The sequence below is a fragment of the Zonotrichia leucophrys genome, chromosome 1 (genome assembly GCF_028769735.1).
Source record: "Zonotrichia leucophrys gambelii isolate GWCS_2022_RI chromosome 1, RI_Zleu_2.0, whole genome shotgun sequence".
Taxonomy (NCBI): domain Eukaryota; kingdom Metazoa; phylum Chordata; class Aves; order Passeriformes; family Passerellidae; genus Zonotrichia; species Zonotrichia leucophrys.
Genome location: NC_088169.1, coordinates 51034877 through 51056940, shown reverse-complemented (window position 1 = coordinate 51056940; position 22064 = coordinate 51034877). Strand labels below are relative to the sequence as shown.

The window sequence follows — 22064 nt, the reverse complement described above, 5'->3', positions numbered from 1 at the left end:
GGATGAAGAGATGCAGGCAAGAGATAGTTTAGCAAATGAGATAAAAAAGGTGGGGGACAAGTGAGTAATAGAATGCAACTGGCAAGCAAGGTGGAGAAAAGCCCACAAAACATGCCAATGCATTTTAACCTCCCTTCATGCTTTACCTTGTTCTAACAACCATGCTCTTCCTTGAACTCAGGACTATGGATCCAGAAGGGACTTGGCTGGGTCACTGAATCAAGTCCCAAACACAGGCAGACACATTAATTAATAAACCTTAAGTGGCTTTCTTGCCCTTGCTATGCCTCTTGAAAGGCAAGATTTGTCCAACAGAGCTATCTGGTGGTTTTGTGAAGTGTGAATGAGGTTAAGGCGAGGCAAGCAAAAAGAAACCAGTCAGAGACTGCTGCTTTCATGGGACAAAGGTGCCATTGAATGAATGCACAGGAGGTACAGAAGCAAGCTGTTAGCTCTCCATGCTGAATAGACTGGTGAGCCATGGGAGTTAAGAGCGTCTGCAAATGCTGAAGGCTGCAAGCAGCCACGCTGCTTCCCATCCTTGTTAGCCTCAAGAAACAATGATCCTTTTTTGCTAAGAAAAGTAGAGAGAATTGCTCATGATGCACACAAATACATGCACTTCTTAATGCCCCTTTGCCAAACTGTACCAAAAAGGAGCTTCACTCTGGGCATCATGAGCAAATTCACTTCCTGCACTTGTTTTAAGTGAAGATGTGCAAATTTATCACACATAAAGCATATACCAGCCAGTAAATACTACACAACTTAAGTCTATCATCATTAATATTGTATCTGCCAGCTGCCAGTTGCCAGTAGGAAAAAGCCTGATCTGGATCAGATATAAGCTTGCTTCTATTTCTGTCAAACTGAACAGTTTGGGGCTTTAAAATTTATTCTGGCTGTGGGGTCAGACAATACCTGATCCCGCTTCTGAGGACAAAATTGCCTGTTCTACAATGCTGGAAGAGATTTAAACTTGCACAGGAGCTTTTTAATGAGCACTGCATACATTTGTGCTTTCTGGCACACGGCTGCATTGGTTTTGACATGGTACAGGATTAGCCATGTCACGGAAGCACAATCTCTGGGAAGGATCCAGCTTGTCGGTTGCTAAGGGCAGATGAACCCCTTGGAACAGGATCAAGCCTCCACCTCCCCAGGGGAATAACCTGAGCCCACAGCCACACCATCAGGGGACTTTTTCCCTCTTCATTCCCTAAACTGGTGCTCCTGCTCACCCACATTCTGGAAACCCCTGGGAAGGAAGGGATTGTGGACTTAAATCGCCGCAGGCTGACAAGAGCCCAGCATCCCTCCTCCCCCTTCTCACATGTGTGCTGCTGATACAAAGATGGTAGGTAAATTTTCTCCCCGTCTGTCACACTTGGGTTTCAGCCAGGTATATCCTAACATCTTTGCTTTTTTTCAGTGATTAATCAAGGATACACACCTTAAGTGCTCTGATGTGGTCAGACAAAGCCAAGCACTGTCAGAGGCCCTGCATGTGGCATGGAAAGGGCCATACACCACAACGCTGCTGTCACCACTGGCAGCTCTCAGTTACTGCAACCTGATTTACTTTGCCTAGTCAAAATTCCTGTGAGTGAAAGGGATGAAAACTCATCCCATCATTAGGCTCATGAACACCCACTAGAAATAATTTTATGTCTACATCCTATCTTTGATTTAAGGGCAAATATGAGACCCTTGGGCTAAAGAGGAATGATATATTTAAGAGCAGGAGAAAACTAAGTAATCATTAGGAGTTTTGCCTCAATGTATAGCTAAGCCACACAGAAATTAACTGATGTTGAAATGACTCTGTGAGATGATGCTTGCTAGTATGAAAATAGAGAGAAAATTTCAGCATCCTGAAATACCTCTGTCTCGCTTCAGCTTAAAAACTCAGCTTTCTGCACTTACTTAACTTCTGAGCTAATAACTTTGTAAACTTTCCCACATGTAGGTTTGCCAATGCAGCACACCACAATAAGAATCATTGTTACTCTATTAAAGTAATTAAAAATCTGTTTCTGCCCTTTGAAAGGATTTCCAAATTCAGAGTTTGCTTGCCTTTGTTTCACATTTTAAACTCCCCACCCTGCTTTCTCTGAAGGATGCCTTATCAATCTGCTAATCAAAATGATCGTTCATGATGGGATTTCCAACTGGCCCTGCCATTCACCCACGAGGACTTGCCTGTCAGAAGCAGGGTTACACAGCTCTGCAGTGGGCAGTGACACCAAGACCTGTGCTAGCTGAGACATCAGCCTGGATGGTGGTGAGGCCCCTCCAGCCTTGCCATATCCAGCCTGGTGATGGGTTTGGTCTTGGAAACGCAGCCACAGATTTTTATTGCGATGGAAGTTTAAATGAAGCAGAAACATGGCTCAATAAGCCAGAAAGGGTCACCATTGATGCTTCCAGTAAACTCCTCTCTGGTTGATCTCAGTCCATGTTGGCATACAATAGATTAAAGACTGTCTCCAGCCGCAAGTAATGCTTTGCACTTACTTCCATTAGGAATGGAAAACAAAATACTACGCCGCATGTCAAAATTAACATTAACAATAATCTCATTACTACTGCTGTTACACATGTGTGTCACAGTGTCTGCAGAGCATGAAGGACTGAAGTAAAAACAGACATTTGCTGCCAAACTCCTAGAAGGATGGAAATGGAAAATATGGCTAAGAAAACTTTATGGCACTCATGTTTTAGCTCATTACACAATTAATCTGCCAGCATCAGAAACACTGCAGTTATGAATACTACAGTGTCTAAACCATAACTTTGGACCCTTAATTTTGGCATACAGCATAGTTCAATATCTGAAATATTGCAAGAAAGCTCCTGACCAAGAGCAAGTCTTTTGCTCTCTCTTAAACTGAAACTGTCTCAAATGTCTCTAATAACAAATGCATCGGGGTGGATCGAACACCAAGCAGAAGAAATCATCTCCATCCTTCTTGGTTACTCCTGGAAAATGGGTTTTACAACTGTGGAAGTCAGCCTCATACCACAGTTTGATGTTTGAAACAAATGAACATCCCCCTTGTTTGAAATTTTTTTGACACCAGCATGGACTTAGCACGAAAGCATCAAAAAAGATTGCAACAGACATCGCTATGCATTTCTAGTGGTGGAAGCAACACTTCCAGATGCAGATGTACAGGAGCTACTTAAAATTATGACCTCAGAGACTGTGTTGTACTCAGGTTTATTTAATGCATTCTAGGAAACAAAATTGTGTCTTTACAGACCTACCAAATGCACATGAATGACGCTACTCACGATCTCCTTCTCCTAAGCCGATTCATACTATATAAAGCACATATACGACATTTTTCTTCCTATTTAAAGTTCATTATAAATGCTTTATGCATTGGAAAAATGCTCTGAGTGCACCAGTCAGATTTTTGATCAAAACAGCTTGGTTCCTGGTAGGGGCCGCAGAATTGGTCGATTTATTTCATAAAACTTTATGTACAAAGCAGCACTATCCATGAACGTAATGGTCAGAATATAGAGTCTACAGGGGTAATTTTTATTACAATTTATAGCAAGATTACCCATACTCCACAGTTTTCAGATTTTATTAAAATTTTATGGCACTATATGGCTTTAGCAGTTAACTGCACCTAGCGTGGTTATGGTTCACAGAGAATGGGAACTGGCACTGAAATGCACAGTGTAACTAATCTAGCAGAGAATATTAATTGCTATGATCCAATCAAAGGCAATATTTAAAATCATTTCAACAGTCAAGTAATTTGCCATAAACCTGTAAAATAATAGCTATATGGAGAAATACAGAGGTAAGAGGGATTGCATGGATGTAATATATGCACATACTTAAGTATCTCTGTCATTGGGTTGTATACATAAAAATACAAACCCATTTTTTAAACAAAAGACTTTTCTCTTTCTAAGCTATTTCAATGCCAGAAGACCTCATCTACACAGAAAAGGAAACTACTAAGACTGCTGAGATTTATGTCTCGCTGAGCATCCAATACACAAATACTCTATCATCAAAAGTAAACAAGGAAAATAATAAGGACAGAATGTATTTAATATTGGATAAAATACTGTGAAACTACTACACAATGGTAGCAGACTGCAGCTTACACACTGCAAAAGGCAAGAGATATTTTAGACATCAGCAAGCTTCCAGCAGGTTGGTCCAAGGCACAATAAAACCCAAGGCAGAGAGAAAATAAATGAGAAGTTTTAGGCATGTGTTTCTGCTGGATCCAAATTCATGCGATAAAAGCAAGCAGATCAAAGCTCAGCCCTGGTGAGAATACAGAACTGAAGGGCCAGAGGCATTCTTGGCGTGGAAGAGAAGGAACTAACAGCTTCCAAAAGGTGCAGGGACTCAGGATATGTCAAAAGAGATTTACTCATCCCGCTTATGCTGGTTTGCAAATCAAGCTGGAGTATGCCTGTACCTCATTCCCTTCCTCAAATCCCTCCTAGCTGAAAACGAACAATGAACATCAACACGAACAAATCATATTGATGAATCTTAAAAGAGCATTTGCTTCTACAGTGAAAGAACCCAAGAATGTCACTAGTGAATCACTAGAAGGAGCACTTTTCTGGAAATTTAAGTAGAAGGCTGTTTAGGGAAGTCCCTACAGTTAAGCTGATCCATTTTGTCTTAAATCAACCTCCTTGGTTTCAAATACCACAGTGTTGTGCGGCAACTTATAGTATGTGTTTTAACTCTCCACTCTGGCAAAAACTACTGTTTACTCTAGCTCTTAAATAATGTGCACCATCTTCAGGAGCACAGGTCCCACCGTGAACACAAGCCTCTCCTCTGCTTTCCTCTCTTCCTGCCAAGCCACTGCCAACCTGCTCCTGCTTTCCCAGAACCATGAGTGCTTCTTCCAGCTGAACCAACCAAACAGGAGGAGACAGAGCCAACATTCTGGGGGACAGCAGGGGGGGAGGTGGACAGGCTGAATACAGACAGCCACAGAAGATTTTTGTGCATAACAACAAAATGATGGCAGCTAAAGTAGAAACTCCCAGCCTCAATGCAACTCAAATCCAAAATAACTGTCTACTAAAACGCAGAAAGGATAATCACTCCGCATGAAACAAAAAAGGCAACACTACTGGTTTTAATTAAATGTCTCTTCCATAGCATAATTTATACAAACAGACCATATAATCTGACCTCTAAACATATGGAACATCTTAGTTTCTATCTTTTAACTGCAAATTGCATTTATTTTTGCAAAATAAACTTTACAGTAGGCAGAAATAACAGGCTGTAGTTTAAAAAAACAGTAAGAGCAGTGGATAATGTAATCTAATGGTACTACCTGTTTGAAGTCACAAAAAATCCGCAGCAAAAGATACTGCATTTACTACTTATTAATATATCCACAATGAGGAATATGCCAAACAGTGCAAACTGTGAAAAGAAAAAGCTGTGTATTTTTGCCATGGCCAAAATACAGATACAACATAAAAAAGGTCCAAGACCATGTCATAACAGCTGTTTATGTACAAGAGAAGCAGACAAAGTTCAGTTGGCAAGTTTAAATTTATAATGCTCTGACTGGTGAATTTTGCAAGTGATTGTGCCCTCTGAAAACATAAAAACCCGTAAGAACGAGAATTCATAAATCTGATTCCAAAACCTGAGAAATATCAAAGTTGCACCAGCCCTTCATCCACCATTATCAGGAAGGAGCTTCTAAAAGGCTCTTCAATGAAAGCATTAACTCCTCTGAACTTCAGAAAACAATTTTCAAGAATATTGTATTTGGCAAAACCTGCTGCTAGAGGGACATGATTTGCCAGTAGTATTCATGGATATCTGCTGAAAGCAAAGAACAATGGTCCAAACAAAGCATGAGGTTCATGTAATTAAAAACACTGAGGTTCTAGTTTTTCACAAAAAAAAAAAAAAAAAAGCTGGAATAAACATTTTCAACATAGAAAATGCTACATTTTTTTCCTCTATGCTAAGTCTCAGGAAGAGTGGAATAGTTTTTCTTCTAGAAAATCTTCTCTTAAAGGAAAAAGAAAAAAAAGAAAAAACACAGAAATAGCTTGAGGCAGTATGGAAAACGTAAGTCTCAATGGTTTACATACAGACAGACTTGGAGCAACTGAAGATTGGGGTTTAAGTGAAACCATCAGGCAGTCTTATCTATAGGTGCTGCTACCTGCTGGGCCTCTAATTAAACTTTTAGCGATGCTTACCATTGCTAAACAGGGAGCAAAAAAAAGCAAGGAAAAAGCTTTTCTGGGACTATAATACTGTTTCATGGAATATTTCAATGTACAATAATGTCTAGTCACCACCACCGAATCCTTACAGAAAAAAAAACCTCCAAGCACCTTTGAAGGCTGTGACAAGAGCAGTGACCACTGAAAAAGTGAACTTTGAGTCTGCCATGGTGTGGGGGTGGCACAGGGCACAGTCTAGCCCATGGTGTCCATGAGGACTTGCACCTGGTTCCCTTCCCCTGTGTGCCCATCAGCCCTAATGCATTTCTCTGGTTTATGTGTATGAAACAATGAGAGGAGACGGTTGTAGGGGGCAACCTGCACAGCCGGGCTGGTGCTGTGGGGGCTGCAAGAGACCCCACTGCTCTGGAGATCACCCTTGAATGCATCCTCCCCATTGGTGCATAGGGGGATGAAGGTGCCTGGTCAACAGTGGGGTCTGTTCATAGCTGAATGTTGTGGTGTTAGCAACTTACAGGAATTTACTAAGATTTGTAAATGGCAAGTGATGTATTACCGACACCAAAAACAGTGTTCTCTAATTACCTTCTAAATGAGCATTGTTAATAACTTCCTAAAAATGCACCAATCCTGGTTTTGATTTAGATTCGGTTCTTAATCCTGCAAAAGCACATCACTCTGACATAAGGGTGCTTTTCCAGCATGACAGCCCTGTCTCCCGTTGCCCGCCTTGGGGTGCAGCACGTGGCACAGGATCCAACGGGATGCTGCCAGCACCTTGTATATACAAGGGCTACGTGTCTTCAAAACAAAAAGAAACCTTGCAACCAAAAAAAAAAAAGGGAGAGAGGAGGCAGGATAGACAGCAGAAATAAACAGCAAACTGAGAGGCAGTAAAGGAGATCTGAGACTCTTCTGAAGGATGGTGAGACAAAGAACGCCATGATGAATGGCACCGTGGAGAAGGATGCGCAGAGGCGGAGGAGGAGATGACAGTATAGGTTAGAAATATTAACAGAAAAGGAGAGGGAGACGAAGCAAAGCTGCTGAAAGTGGCACTCAAAGAGCAGTCAGCAAGATGGGAAGGACTAGGAAAAATAGATAAATAGAAGAAGACAGGGAAACAGAAGACAAAGTAGCCACTTCTTGTGCCAGAGGGAAGAGAATATTCAAACAGAACATGAAGAAAACACTATTTGCTTGAACTGCCTAAAAAAGCAGCCACCAGTAGAGTTTTGTCTGAGAGTGAGAGAGAAAGAAGGTCTGGGAGGCATCAGGAAAAGCAGAAAGCCACCTGTGCAAAACACCTGGAGACAGTATTAAAGGGATGATGACAGCCTGAGAAGGTTTTGCAAAAAAACCTAAAAATTAAATGGTTCTAGTCAAACCTCAAAGGAAGAGGACAATTCAGCATGAGAAAAATAAAATTTGGAATAACAAGGAAAAAGCTTTTCTCTATGCCCTGGTTTCTTGTATTTGCTCCCCTCAGCACCTGAAACCTAGAAATACAGGAGATGCCTGAGAGCTCAGGTCTGATGTAATTTTCATATTAAAAATATCTCTTTTCAGGAAAGTGCCTTAGTCCCAATTGTGTGAAAAGGGCTTAGATAAAGGGTCATGAAAAACATAACTTTAAGTGCTTCCTAACTGGCACTCCTGGATCATCAACATCATCTCTGAATTAGCACCAATGCAGGAATAACACAGGGATTATCCTGCTGATGGTCTCTGTGGATCAACTGTTTCACTGTGCATATTTTTATGTTTCTGAAAATTAGCAGCATTCATGTAGAAGTTGAAAGCTGTGAGTATAGATGACTCCAAACCTGCATTTGTCCATCAGCTAGTAGAGGATTAGGAACTAATTCAATTTGGCAACAATGTCCTGTTAGGATCTGTGTACACTTATTTTTTGTTATCAGCACAAGAGCTGATTATTGAAGGGAATTTAGTCTGCACACATATTAAAATAATTTAATTGGTTAATTTGTGCAATATAACTGCATTGAATTATTTATATTGTTTTGCACTAAAGAATGAAAAACACTCCAGCAAAAGCTGATAAAAGATTACTACCTAGAGTGGGTTGCTGCCCAATTTACTTCTATTGTATTTATTTAAATTAACCTGAACTTCTTAATCAAAAGAATTAAGGACCACAAAATGAGTACAAATCATGAGAAAAAATTAATAAACTGAAGAACTGTTGATACTTTATTGTACTTTAACTGTGCATTAATAGATGATGCAGGGGCTAATGGCTAATGACCTCTACCAATTAGAGCACAAAGGCCATATTGTCAGGGCAGGTCTGAAGGCATGGAGTTCACAGGCTGAAATCCCTACAGCACATTAAATTCTGGAATTTTGTTGATGAAACTGGGGTAGTGAATTTCTAGTTTTACAAGATCAGGAGATGCTTCCTACAGAGGAGACTACTACCACAGCCAACCAGCACCTTCGAAAAGAAAACAAAGAGGAAAATTTCTCAATGAGTTCATGGTTAGGTGCACCTTGAAGGGCCAAAATCAAAATAAAAACTAAAACTTTCATTTTTCTGTTTGTTTGGGGTTTTTTTCCTAGACTACACGGTATGAAGTCCTGGTTTTATTCATAATTTACTGACAGAAAGGCACAAAGGGCTAAAATTACACCACTGTATGAAGTGCAATAAAACTTAAACCATAATTTTGAGGCTTAAAACTAGACTCAGATCAACAATGAGTTCATTTCCCATGTCCAAGCCTACTGAGAGGGCAGAGTCCCCCTTTGGGTAGTGAGGGAACAGTAGGAGAGTCACAGACTAATACCCAACAGGATGCCCCTAAACATCTGAATGACCCATCACTGTAGGCCTGTACAATAACACACAGTTGCCAGTTCATGAAAAACAGTTCATGAAAAACATGAGAGGTAAGAAACAAGTTGAGACCTGTTCACTCTGCAATTAGGAATACAAGAGATGTTATAAGACTAAATGTCCTGCAGCCTCATAAGCCCCAAAGTAAGGTTATCTGTCAATACCCTCCCTTTCTGCCTCAAGCAATACCTCATTTCAGGGGAAAATTACCGTACTTTATTCACTCACGTGCAATGAGCCTTGAAATGAGTATCTCATTCCTTTCCTCATATTCCCATCTCTGTCGCTAATGCCTCCTTTATAAAGCTGTGCTTTCAAAGTTTCTGGGCACATCTGTTTTTTCTTTCCTTACTCCACCCATCCTCTCACTATCCGTAACTGGTTTTTGCTCCCTCAGTAACTGCTGGGTTCTCACTCTTTTTTGCTTTCCAGCTCCCCTTTCTGTGTTCTTTGGACACCTCAAGAGTGTATCTGTCCTTCTGACATGTGCCTCTTCCTCCCCTCACACCTCCCTGTGCCTCTCAGGTCCTGTGTCTGTAAAACTCATTTCCAACATAAACACTCTGGGTGGCTTCCTTCCCTTCTGCTGTTTAATCTGGAAGAAGAAACCTAATTCAAAGTATTGCACTGCCACTCCTTAAGCTTAGTAAAACCTACTTCTCTGCATCTGCTAATGCTCTTTGGTCCACAAGCCTTTCCTTCACACATTCCTAGAGCCTGATGATTGCTTCCTACTTGCTGGGGAACAATCCCTCTGCCATTCCTCCCCTTGCTAAATCTGAAACACCTGGTGAGTTTTCCATGTTCATCTATGATGTTTTATATATTGTCATAAATATCATACACTGACATTTTTTCCATTCTCCTACTTCTTCAGCTTCTGGGGAGGACTTATTTCTCTCAGGACAGAACCTGCCACAGGTTGTCTGAGCATCTAAACATCATTCACCACTGCTGAACCCAATCCTAATTTAAAAACTTATTTACCTTAAAGATCATCTGGGATAAGACATTTAAAGGTTCCTGCAAGTTGTGTAAGTTGTACGTTTTTTCAGCAACAACACACTAAGTATAGAAACTAACAACTTTATAACTGTCATTATGTTTTTCTCATATAAGACCAGTTTCAGAGATGCCACAGATGCACAAAACTGGCTCCACCTTACCTTTGACATGGCTTCTCCCATCCTCCAACAGTGGTACTACTATAGTGTTGTTCATATTCCCAGGTGATCTCACAGCTGTATAGACAACAGGTACCGACTGTACCACCACGGGGATACGGTGCACATGACTCATTTTGTTGGACTGCAAGTTCATGGGACTTGAAGGTGGTACTGGATGGATAATGTGCAAAAACTGCTGGCCTCCAACACCAGATGCAGAGGCCACAAGAGGACCTGGAGTTAATACTGACGGTACAGACGCTGCTGAGGAGACTGATGTTATTACTGTGGGGGATGAAGCTGGCCGACTGGAAGAAGAAGAAGTAGAAGTAGAGGAAGGGGAGGAGGCTGATGCTGTCATGGAAACTGGTGAAGATGAAGCTGCTGTAGGGGACGACCTGGCTTTGTTTATTGACAAGTCCACTGGTTCAGTCTGTGTTTGGAAATGGTCTGTAGATAATGAATCCTCCGTGGGGTCGGCCTTCATGTTGTTTAGTAACAAGGGTACAGCATCCATATCGGGGTAGTTGTGGACGTTTGGAGACTGTTGAGGAAGAACAACGGGACACAGTTATATGTGTGCATAAAGATGACTTGCACACGCAATTGCTAACGCACACCACACAACTTGATCATGAAAGCCACAGATATAAGTCCCTTTTTTTGGATCAGCTCATAATTTTAAAGTACAAATCATGTTAGAAAGCACAGACATGTTCTGTTTGAACAGAATATAACAAAGAAAAAAAATTCTATTCCCACTTCTTAGAAAGTGTCAGGATTAACAGTACAAAATCATCCTGCTTCTTTGTACTACACAAAGTCACCAATGACAGAAATTTTAGTATCTTCAGCAGTAAAAACTATTTATATTGACAGAACATTTTTTCCCCCAACATCTAATTTTAAACCACAGCATTACTCTCTTGTGTCATCATCACTCAGACATGAAGAAAAAATGGTTATCACCATTTCTCAAACAACTTTCTGCACGCTCCAAGACTGTAATTTCCCCCTACTTGTCTACCTTCTTCTAGACTAGCCAGACCTGGTTGCTTCTTTCTGTGATGTCTGTTTCAAAACGACTAGCCTTAGTACCCACTGGTTTTTTAGAGTGATCTTTGAAGTTGTGTCCACAACAGATTTCAGAAGGTGCCTTACTCTACCCTCAGTCCTTCAGTTCTGTTTGACTTCTGCATTCTGAATGCTCACTGGTAATGAACTTACAGGTCAGTACAGAGCCACACATTTGTACGACTGCCCTGTCAGAGCGAGCAATGGTTACAGCAATTCATTATTCTGAACTAGCCCATTAGATAGCCTTCCCCACTGTTATTGTTATTATTTCCATACTAACTGAGAACAATTTTCCTGACTTCACAAAATAATTTTATGCTTTAGATTAATTCTTTCAAAGCTGGTTGGACTAAATTTATTCTAGAGTGGTGCTGTCTGCTATTTTTATAGTTTTCCCTTATTTCTGTCATCAAAGAGGTTAATAGAATTTTTGAATAATGCTAGACCAAAGACAGATCCCTAGAGAAGTTCATTTGATATATCTTTCCATTTTGACAGTCCATCATTAATAACCAGTCCTTAATGATGTTTTTTCAAGTAATTTTCACCAGGCAGAGCAAGGCTGGAAATGCCCATCGATAATCTGGTCTAAGACAAAGCACAGCTCTCAGCTGCTTAGCTAAGGAAGCCCACAGCACTGCACTGCAGCAGAGCTTCTCTACAGACAGGCAGTCATAGTGTAGCACCAAACAACAACCTCAACACAAAACACTGCTCCTTCAAACCTCACTTGACCCAAAACAATTATTCCCTGTACAGACCTAAGCAGCTCTAAATGCATTAACTTGATCTCTAGATTACAGTATTTACAAAGTATCTACAAATATTAAGTCAAAAATATTTAAGCTGGAAATATTTTATTGCATCTACTGTCAATAAACTAAGAATCAATCAAGCTATGAATTCCCTTTGGGATTTTGATAATCAACTACTATAAATATTTCCAAGGAAAGACCTCCTTGTTTTGAGTCAGAGTCAAGCTTCAACAGAGAATGAAATTCTATTGAAAAAGAAAAATACAAACACTTATATTGAACACTGCAGTAATAAGGACCTAACTGGATATTATTCCTGGCATGCTGAAAGATGAAATGTTCTAGTAGATTGCGGAGGGGGGCATATGTGGCCCGAAGTTCAGAGTCCGACTAGCTGAGGGCGAAAGGCCGACGCCCCTCTGCAATTCCTGGCCAGCACCCTTCGGCGTCTGATGGCCTCGGGCTGTGCTGGCTGCGGACTGGCTTACACCGCTGGTATTGGCGAGGAACGGAGCTGACCATTTCCCGGGGGTTAAACATCGGTTTATTGAAGGTGTTGCGGGATCCAAACACGGGGAAACCACCCGGGAAAAAGTTTCTCCATAGGGGGTGAAACAGGATTATAAAGGAGGGGGGTGGGTACAGGCGGAACCAATCGGGAAAGGTGAGGGGATGAACTTCACAGAACTGACACTCCATGGAGACCAATAATCAAAAGGTAAAGGAGGTGTCCTGGGACCCCAGCCAACCACCATCTCCAGAGAGGAGAAGGTTCTCGAAACCTGGGAGGAGAAAGGGGGTGATTGACTGTGCCCAGGGAGGAAACAACTTTCACTTATAAGGGAAACCAGGGGAGGAGCAATTACATATCGGCAACTATGAATAGCGAGGTTACTATAGCAACTTAGCTGACAGGCTAGCACTGGCGGGAAAAACTGGGGGAACGAAACCATTTTACACATAATAGGGGAGAACAATACATAAATTGGGGGAATAACACAAGAAACTTAACAACACACTACAACAGTAGATCTCATCTATTCAGCTGATTTGGATTGGTTCTTGGATCTGACATTTCCCCCTATCTGAAAGCAAGAATATCTGTGGAATGATCTCTTCCTCTATTTATACACCAATCAATTTAAAATAAAGAGACCACCATCTAAATAATGGAGTCATCTGAACCCTGGATCCTGCTATTCAAAGCAAAATATCCCTTTTCATAAAGACAATGGGAAATTACGCTAAAAAGAACACAAAGTGACGAACAGGTTACTTTTCAAAGCACATAACCAGCCATGAGTGACAAGGCTATGTAAAGCTCTTCCTCAAGAAGGCAAACCTGCCTGTAATTGCCAGGCGATGATTCCTGGTAACTTCCTCTGAAACACCTTATCCTGGCTGATGTCCATAATGTGACCCCCCCACCATGCCATCATAAAGACAAAACCATAAACATACACGGTACAGGAAGTTTATTTGTCAAATCTTGACAAGTCTCATCTACATGCACTTGGGCAGACAGACTGGTCCTGCTGAATTGAACAGACAGGCACCAGAGCAAAGGCAAAGTGGAGAGGGACACCTGCACCTGAACCCTCATAAGGCCAAAGGCAGCATCTCCTATCTTAAATGTTTGAGAGGAGAGGGATAAATGGCATCAGCTTGTGCAGGAGAAATGAGGGATCCCCTCATGCACAATAGCCACATCTAGAAGAAGCATGAATCACCAGCTCTATCCACAGTGTAGATAAATCCACTACGCTAGAAATCCTATGTTTCTTTACTCCAGGTTTTCCCTGGGTGCCAGAGGCAGATATCAGGTTGATCCACTGCCACAAGGGACTGAACACAAGGGATCTCAAAAGCTACTGCCAAACAGGATGGCGCATCTGCCCCAAAGTCCTAGCCGGCTTTGCAGCAAGCAGCACTAGGTCCCTCACAAGAGGAGTAAAGAACCTCAAAATCTCCTGTAGCTGACACCACACATAGTATTTGTTTCATGGATAGAGTTAATGGTCTTTGATACAAAGCACAGGTCACGACTCACAGATTTTTCTAAGCTGTGCTAAGAACAGACCTTTGTTTCACTATAGCAATTACACCTACTCCTTTGGGAATTCAGAAAAAAAGTAACCTGTAACTTCAGACTACCATACAAATCACTCTCTTTTAACAACTCTTCTACATGTACTTTTGCTTGTACATTCCTTACATTTCATGTATCATTCCCTAGGTATTCTCTTCTTGTCCAGAGCTGCTGGAGGGGCCACACAGTCTCTGTGTACTATGGTAATGCAGTTGATATTATTATTTCAGTGTTCAGCAGTGAAACAAATCTCAAAACCTTTACAATCCCTTCATGAATTTCTCCAAATAGGATGCCAACTAGCATGCCCTTCCATAGCTGCCTTTCCCTGACAAAACTCTAAGACTAAGGATGCCCTTTCTTTGGTAAATTCAGGATGTGACTGATGTCAGCTGACATTACAAAAACCAGCAAGATCCTTATCAAAACAGGTTTGTATGTCTCATATTTAAGACAAAAATTGTAAGCAAGTGCTATATTTTCTTCTGCTAGTGGTAAACGAAGAGATCTACCCCAACAACTCACACTCCCTACAAGTGGTATATGCTCCTCCATGACCTCAGATTTTATCTAAGTTGCCAAAACTCTATTTAATCAGTATGTGAACCAAAACTTGGAACATTAAATTTATCATTATTTTCTGAAAATGAATGGTATAAGTAAACTTCTCCCAATGATGACAGCTATTCCAGAATACGGGAAGAAGAGCAGCAAGGAAGCCAAAAGGAATGGCTGAATTCTCAGAACACTACTTCTTAGCATCTCCCACTAATGTTATTAACTGAGAAAAACCTGTTCATTTTCCTAGACACTGAGTGTTGTTGTTAGTTTTATCTAATAGAACTACATGTTTTCCAACTGAAAAGATAATAAAACTGTGGCTGCGATATTCAGTGTACCTTCAGCCATTCTGTCAGCTCAACTGGAAGGGAAACAAATAGATTTCTTCTGTCTCTCTGTCCTTCCATTCTCATCTGGTGAACTGGACTTCTTGTGGTGGTGGTGTGGGCTCAGTGGATTGCTACTTTGGGCATCTGAAGCAGGCTTTTCCTGTCTGGCTCCCAAAAGCATCTGTGTTGGTTTTGCAAACTTCATTTTGGTTTTAGCAGTCTAAACTCTGTTGCTGAGAGTTTGGCAGCTTTCAGAACATTTGGTGGCTTAGAAAGGGTTCATCCTAAGGTCCCTGTAATTCAGTGGGCTGCCCTGGACACCAGCCCAGACCATGGAAACACAACATGAAGGGTTACATCTCCACGTGGCCTCCTTCATCTCACTGCTCAGCCCACTGTACAATGGAGAGGGACAGCTTCAGCCCTGCCTCCAGCTGGGACTTGGAAGCAAATCTCAGCAACGCCATGTCTCTGCAACATTGCTGTTGTATCCTTATGCTGCTCACCATCCACTCCAATCCAGGCTGAGCCAGAACTGGAAAGCCGGTAAGGATGGCTCCCTGCTAGAAAAGGCTTTTTAATAAAGCTGCAGCCTCTATGAATCAATGCTCTTGGCTCATGCTTTTTGTGCCTGCCCTTTTAAAGCTGTACACCAGTATTCTCTGCAGTGCTCTGTTTCATTGGCTTGTCATTAATAAATACCACCAGGAACATAACACGTGATTTCCCTATTCACAAAGATTTTTTGGTGGAATAAAAAAGCATTCCTTACTCCTTCTTCCCAGACCATTAAGGAAAAACAACCAGTCTACCTCGCAAGCAACCGCAATACCTGGAGCAAAACACGGTGACGCTGTGGCTGGTAATATCCTATCTGTTGGGCAGCCATCCTTCCTGCACAGCTCTTCATCTTCCTTCCAGCCCCCTGAATTCCACCTCCTCTTAATTTGTGAGGAAATTTTGCAACAGCCCCTTTTAAATCTACTCTTATTCTACTCATGGCAACTCCTTTGTGTATCAGCACTGTGTCCGACCCTAAAGAAGGCATGAAGAGCTCACAGTTTCCTCATAGCTGAGGTTAAAACCAGAGAAAAAGCAAAAATCATTTTGTTGTCAGCAGCTCATCCTGACACCTTGCAGTTCACCAGCTTCACAGGGTACTAAGCCACAGTGAGTCTTTAAGCCCTTGTGGACTTCTAGTGAGCCCACACAACTGAGCCACACAACAGAGTTTACAAACCTTCAACAATCAGCTGTCAGCTTTTGAAGTGTCTTCCTTTCTGGCAGCAATCTCCCAAGGTCAAACATTTTGTAAGAAAGCATACCAAAAAAGCTGTCCTTGATGACGGAAACAGAACAGACTAAATTTAGCGTTTATAAAATAAGCTAGCTTTGAGGACAGGAAGTTAAAAAATAAATTGCTAAGCGTTTAACTCTTCAGTCAAATCACACAAAACCCCTTCTTGGTTCTCATTATGCTCTCCCACCTCATTCTGCTCCAGCAGGAGCAATTTTAGACAAGATTATTTTGTTTTGTCAGTTTTAAAGAAGACTGAGATAAGAAAAATCATACTCTATCTGAAAAGCTCGCCACAATTTTAACCCCATCATTGTCACTGCAGCACCAAAACGCCACGGCTCGGCAGTGCAGGCATGCAGCCTCTCCTGGGCAGGCAGTGCAGAACGTGTGCCCAGCTAGAGCAGCTTTCAGCTCTGGTCATGATGCCTGGAGGGTGAAACCTTAATAATCAGAAATACTGTGCAGGTCAAAGATTTTCTAACACTTCACAGTCAATGAAAACCAACACATTTTAAATTACAAAACCCACTTGCTGTAGAAGGAGTCATTTTGCTTTTGCATAGCACACAGATGTGCTTACAACTCTGATGCCATGAGATGAGCAGGTGGATTGGGTTTAGAACATGGTGTGCTCCACACAGTTTGCCTTTCAAATTAAAATAGAATATTTTTCTTATCTTTCTCATGATATGGTAGAAAGTTCATGCCCCTGAAACTGCAGTTCTATAGGTGCTGGCCATGAAACATATCTGCCTATGTCAGGTTTTGTCCTACCCCACCCTGTGGGCAACTGACAAGCACAGAGGCTGCAGCTAGCGAGGGTATGTAGCAGCCTGGGCACTTCAAAAAGCCATGTAGGTTGTGGCTGAAGTACCACAGCTTTACTTGGAGTCTTTTTAGGGCTTATTTTGCTAATCTAGGAGTGAATTCTCTTCGAAGTTACAGGAAGAGATGTTTTTCAAAACCCCTTCCCAGCATGAGAAATTACTTTCGCAATATTCACTTCTGCCTGAAAATCCTCACTTTAACTAAAGCAACAAAATACTCTCAGAAAAAGACGTAATACAATCTTGCAAAAATATGAACTAAACAAGCTCTACTTGAAACACGCTGCTATCCCTGTGAAAAGATGACACATCCAAGACTCAACTATGCTCAGTTTGAGATGAGGCTATTATTATTAATCCACACATGAAGGATGCACCAGTACAGCGGCGACAGACAGCTGTATAAAGGCAGAAGGACAAACACACACACAGCTGAAAACTAAAACAGAGCAAAATATTTAAAATTTTGTTTCCACATGCTAAAGCACCAAGCGAACAGGCATTTCTGCCTTTTTGCTCAAGGCTGCTCCTGTAGGCTTTTCCAGGCTCACAGAACTGCTCAGCTTGGACGCACTGGAGAAACACAGGAGGTCATGCTGAAGAAGAGGGCCAAATGCAAGACAACGAGATCGTTCTGCTTCATTTCTGGAAGCACAAATTTAAAATGTGTCTTACTGTCAGTTTTCAACAAATAGTTGCTCAGGGTCAAGGTTAAATTTTGTTCCAGGGAAGAAAAGAGAACCCCAAAAGATGGCACTCCCAAATAAGGTTGACTCAGACTCTGTCAAAATGACTCATATGGAAGCTTTTATAAAAGCATCAACCTGAGGGCTGAGAAAGGCAGAGGGTAAAGTCCAGGAATTATTAAAATAAAATAAGACTCCATGAAAATGCATTTAACCAAACTGGAATTCATTTAACAGTAGAGACTGAGAGATACCGACTTTAAAATACTCATGATTCACTTAATGTATCATTATCTCTGCATAACACTTGGAAGTTTGATTTAAAAGTGGAGGTTTCCAACCCTCAAGGCCTAAAAATAGTATTTCTATTCTCTTTGTGAGTCTGAAGAGACTAAAGAAACTCCCATAGCATATTCTGTGAGGCACAGGTGGCCTTGTTAGCTGAGCGTTGTTAAATGTGTAGAATCTACAGAGGATGCTCCAAAATAAAAAGAGAATTACCTAAGAAATGAGGAGACCAAATGCAAATCAACCATTTGTAAACACACAAGCAGAATTCAAGCTCCAAGGCTGTCAACACTATCTTCTAACTTTTTTGATCAGTGACACTATGATGTTATTCCACAACGCTTCAACATCAAAAAAAGTACCACGTGCTGCAACCTGTAGTAACACTTCAAATTAGGACGGGGGAAACATGCTTCAAAATGAAAGGAGATCCCTATGCAAACAGCATTAATTTTTAAACACGTTTAACAGTAAGTGCAAATACATCTAATATGAAATGACTTCTTTTAAAATAATATGTTTGCAAAAACGTAAGCATTAACATTACTTTGCATTCAACTCTCCTGTCCCCAAACTGACAGGTTTATCCAAAGATTTCTATAACAGAGAAGAAAAAATGAGTGATTATAGATTTCTACCAACTAAACTAATCAGGCCCTGTACTATCTAGTATGTTAAATGTAAAAAAGATCTGTATCTTGAAAATCTGGACAAATTCTCAGTACCTCAAATTCTGCATGGGCCTGCTGTGATATTTTTGATAAGCAACAAAACCCTAACAGAACCTTGTTCCCTAAATCATGAACACATTCAGAACACTAGATGTTCCGCTTAGATATTTTACTTATGTTTGAGAAGTGTTACTAGAATGTTCTGTCAAAGGAAGAAGTCATTGAAAGAAACAAATTAATGCTCATTGCTATGACACAAATCTTGAAGAGAAACAAATCTAATGAAAGTGCAATGCTTGGATTATTACTTGCTTAAGCATAAAAAGAATATTGGTAATATATTTGTATTCCTTGTACTGATCCATTTTAGATGTGAAAATAATTTCTGAATAAATGGTAGATCCATAAATAGTTGGTAAAGGGAAGGTAAAATAACAGGAAAAATATTATATTACCCCAATTCAATTTAGGGGATTTAAAAAAAAAATTAGTTTGTAAAATTCTAGACAACAAGAATTCAGACAATCACCTAGCAGCTCCCCTTCTAACTCTTCCCCCCAACTTACAATGAAAACATTGAAAGCCTCAAGAAAAATTTGCGGTCAACAATTTTTTAAGTTAAGATTTTGATGCAAAGTTTTGATATACATTTTCTTATCCTGCACTTTACTCAGAAATATTCATAAGTATATTAGCAAAAAGGACTATGACAAATAATGCATGAAAGTATTATTTATATCCTTTAACCACCTCAAGCTCTCACTGAGTTCAGGCAAAACTCAGCCACGACCAAACCAGCCTTTGAGCTGGGCTCTGTGCACCTGGTAAACAGAGCTGATGTGGAAATGTCACAAAAGACTGGGCAGTGCTTCTTTTCAATCATTCTTCATTACCCAGGCTTGCTCTGAGGCATGAAGGTCTCTGTTAACTGCTTCAGTACCTGTGCACCCACTGGACACGTACGTGGTGGTGATGGAGGTGCCACGCCTGAAACTCTCATCCAGTGTGTCATCCACACTCTGCAACTGAGCTTCTCCATGCCTTTCCTTGCTTGTTGTTGTTCATCTTAATTTCCACCAGAAGAATTCATCTTCCCAAATGAACCCCATTCTGTTTACTATCCTTCAAGATGACGTTAAAATTAATTTTGCTCTTCTGACCTCCCAGCTGAGGCTGCACTCAATGTTAACATTTCTCAAGTAAAATAAATAGATGGGAGAGATAGGTACAGTCAGGTATGACTGAAATTAACCCTTTCAGTGGCTTAAAAAACAAGTGTTCACTCCAGAGAGAAAACATTTCAAGTTTTACTAAAACTAACACTTTCTGTGGTCTGTTCCTCAAACTTATTGCTGGTCCTAGAAAACAAACATAGCTGGTACTGTTCACTGTTACTGAGGCAACATGGCCTGAGTTTGTATATCCAAAACCTCTCAACCTCCAAGCATGGGTAGCTCTACTCCAAGCTCTTGAACCTGGGTGAAAGCAGTCTGCCTCATTAAGCCCCTTGAAATCCTTGCCTGCTTCCCACTGCTGTCCTTCCTCTGGGAGCAGGCAGCACTGAGGTGGATGTGAGCTGACCTCAAGGAAGGGAAAACAGCCAAATTTATGAAAATAACACTGGCTAGAAAAAAAGACCTACAGAGGCAGACAAAACGCAGAGACTGGGTCAGAACTGTCTGAAAGGGGAAAGTTATATAGTAAGTCTTGGCCAGGAAGGCTGGGATACTACCAGTAACGGGACCCAGGCTCCAAGGGGTCATGTCAAGTGAGTCTGTAAATTAAACAAATCAGGCACTTTAAATCCTACAGAAAACATTAAGTCACCTGATGCCACCTCAGATACGACAGGGAGGCCTACAAGATGAGGATGAGTGTGGGAAGGAGATGGTGCTCATCCCTCTGGGTGAGGGGCTGGCTGCAAAGGCTGCGGGGGTTGGCCAGATGCCAGGGCATGTGCCAGCCCGGAGAAGAGGAGGCAGGCAAGTCAAGCTTGGACCACACAAAAAGGCTTGTGCCCAGTAAAGCAAAATGCCCCACCAGTGCCTGGAACCTGAAACTGCTGAGGTTCACCATTCTTCTGCTGTCAGCAGGCATCCCAGAAACCTGCTGGTGAAACATCCTGCCCCCCTGTGACAGAAAATCCTGTCCCGCTGTGGCACTCGTCCACAGAAAATGAAGACAAGAAATGCATATTGCAGTGATGGCCCACTAAGGGTCTGAGCAAAACTAGCACAGACAGCCCTCCTCCCAAAGGCTGACCAACACTGCCCAAAGGCAGACTGCTTCATCTTAGGCTCGCCAATGTTCTTTTAGTATGGCTTTTGGAAAAGTAGAATTGGGACGGCTCTTTCTGACTTTTTACCCTTAAAGCAAACAGTCATATAAACTATGAATATGTATATTTGGAAAATTAATTCCTAATGCCTCTGGACTGGATTTTGACTCAATTCACTGTCCTGGCACATCACAGTACGTATTGTTACAGAAGAAAAAAACGAGAATATAAACCAACTCTCTCTGTGCACCTACTCTGAGTCTATATAAAGTTTACACTTAAAGACTAAGTATAACAACATAAGGATTATGAGATGGACAACCCAATGACAGCACATATGGACCAGCAGACAAATACTCCAGTACAGACCATTTAATGCAATACTCTGGAGCTGACTACAAAGATTTCCTTGGTTCAGTTCTTATCCTATGACCATAATAATCACTTACTGATTACTGCAAAATTTTCAGTCTTCAGAAATCTCGTTTACATGTAGATAACATAGACTACACTCCACTTAACAGAAGGAGAAATGTAGGGAAGAATCTCTAGAGATTTTCCCACAGTACAATATCAAATTTAGAGCTGTAACAGTAGAGCTAAAATATTGTAATATTCAATATAAAAATTAAATTCATTCTAACTATGAAACCCTCTTTATATTATTTTATTCTTTTTGACTTTTAAGGGCTGAATAAAAAGAGCATAAAACAAAGTATCATTATTCAGAGTACTTCTCCTGCTCTAAAGTAAAGCCTGCAATGTGTATCTGTAACAACTTCCATTATTTGAAAGGCTCACCTCTGAAATCTGAAACAACTGTACACACTCAATATTTCATTATACTTTTAATCTTAAAACAATAAACATCTTAGCAACTGAACTAAAATGAACTCAAACTAATTATTTTTTAATAGCCAACAATATTACAGTGATATTATTACACATCAGAAGAAAC

At 40.9% G+C, this 22064-nt stretch overlaps 1 protein-coding gene across 5 annotated transcripts in view; it reads right to left on the bottom strand.

The window, feature by feature from the left end:
• The window catches only part of KLF12 (KLF transcription factor 12), a 241373-nt gene that overhangs the window by 80412 nt on the left and 138897 nt on the right, over positions 1-22064 (bottom strand). For all 5 annotated transcript variants that reach the window (XM_064713382.1, XM_064713389.1, XM_064713400.1 and 2 more), the window contains one exon: positions 10246-10789. In XM_064713382.1, the coding sequence (XP_064569452.1) occupies positions 10246-10789 (544 nt within the window). The remainder of the gene's footprint in view (positions 1-10245; positions 10790-22064) is intronic.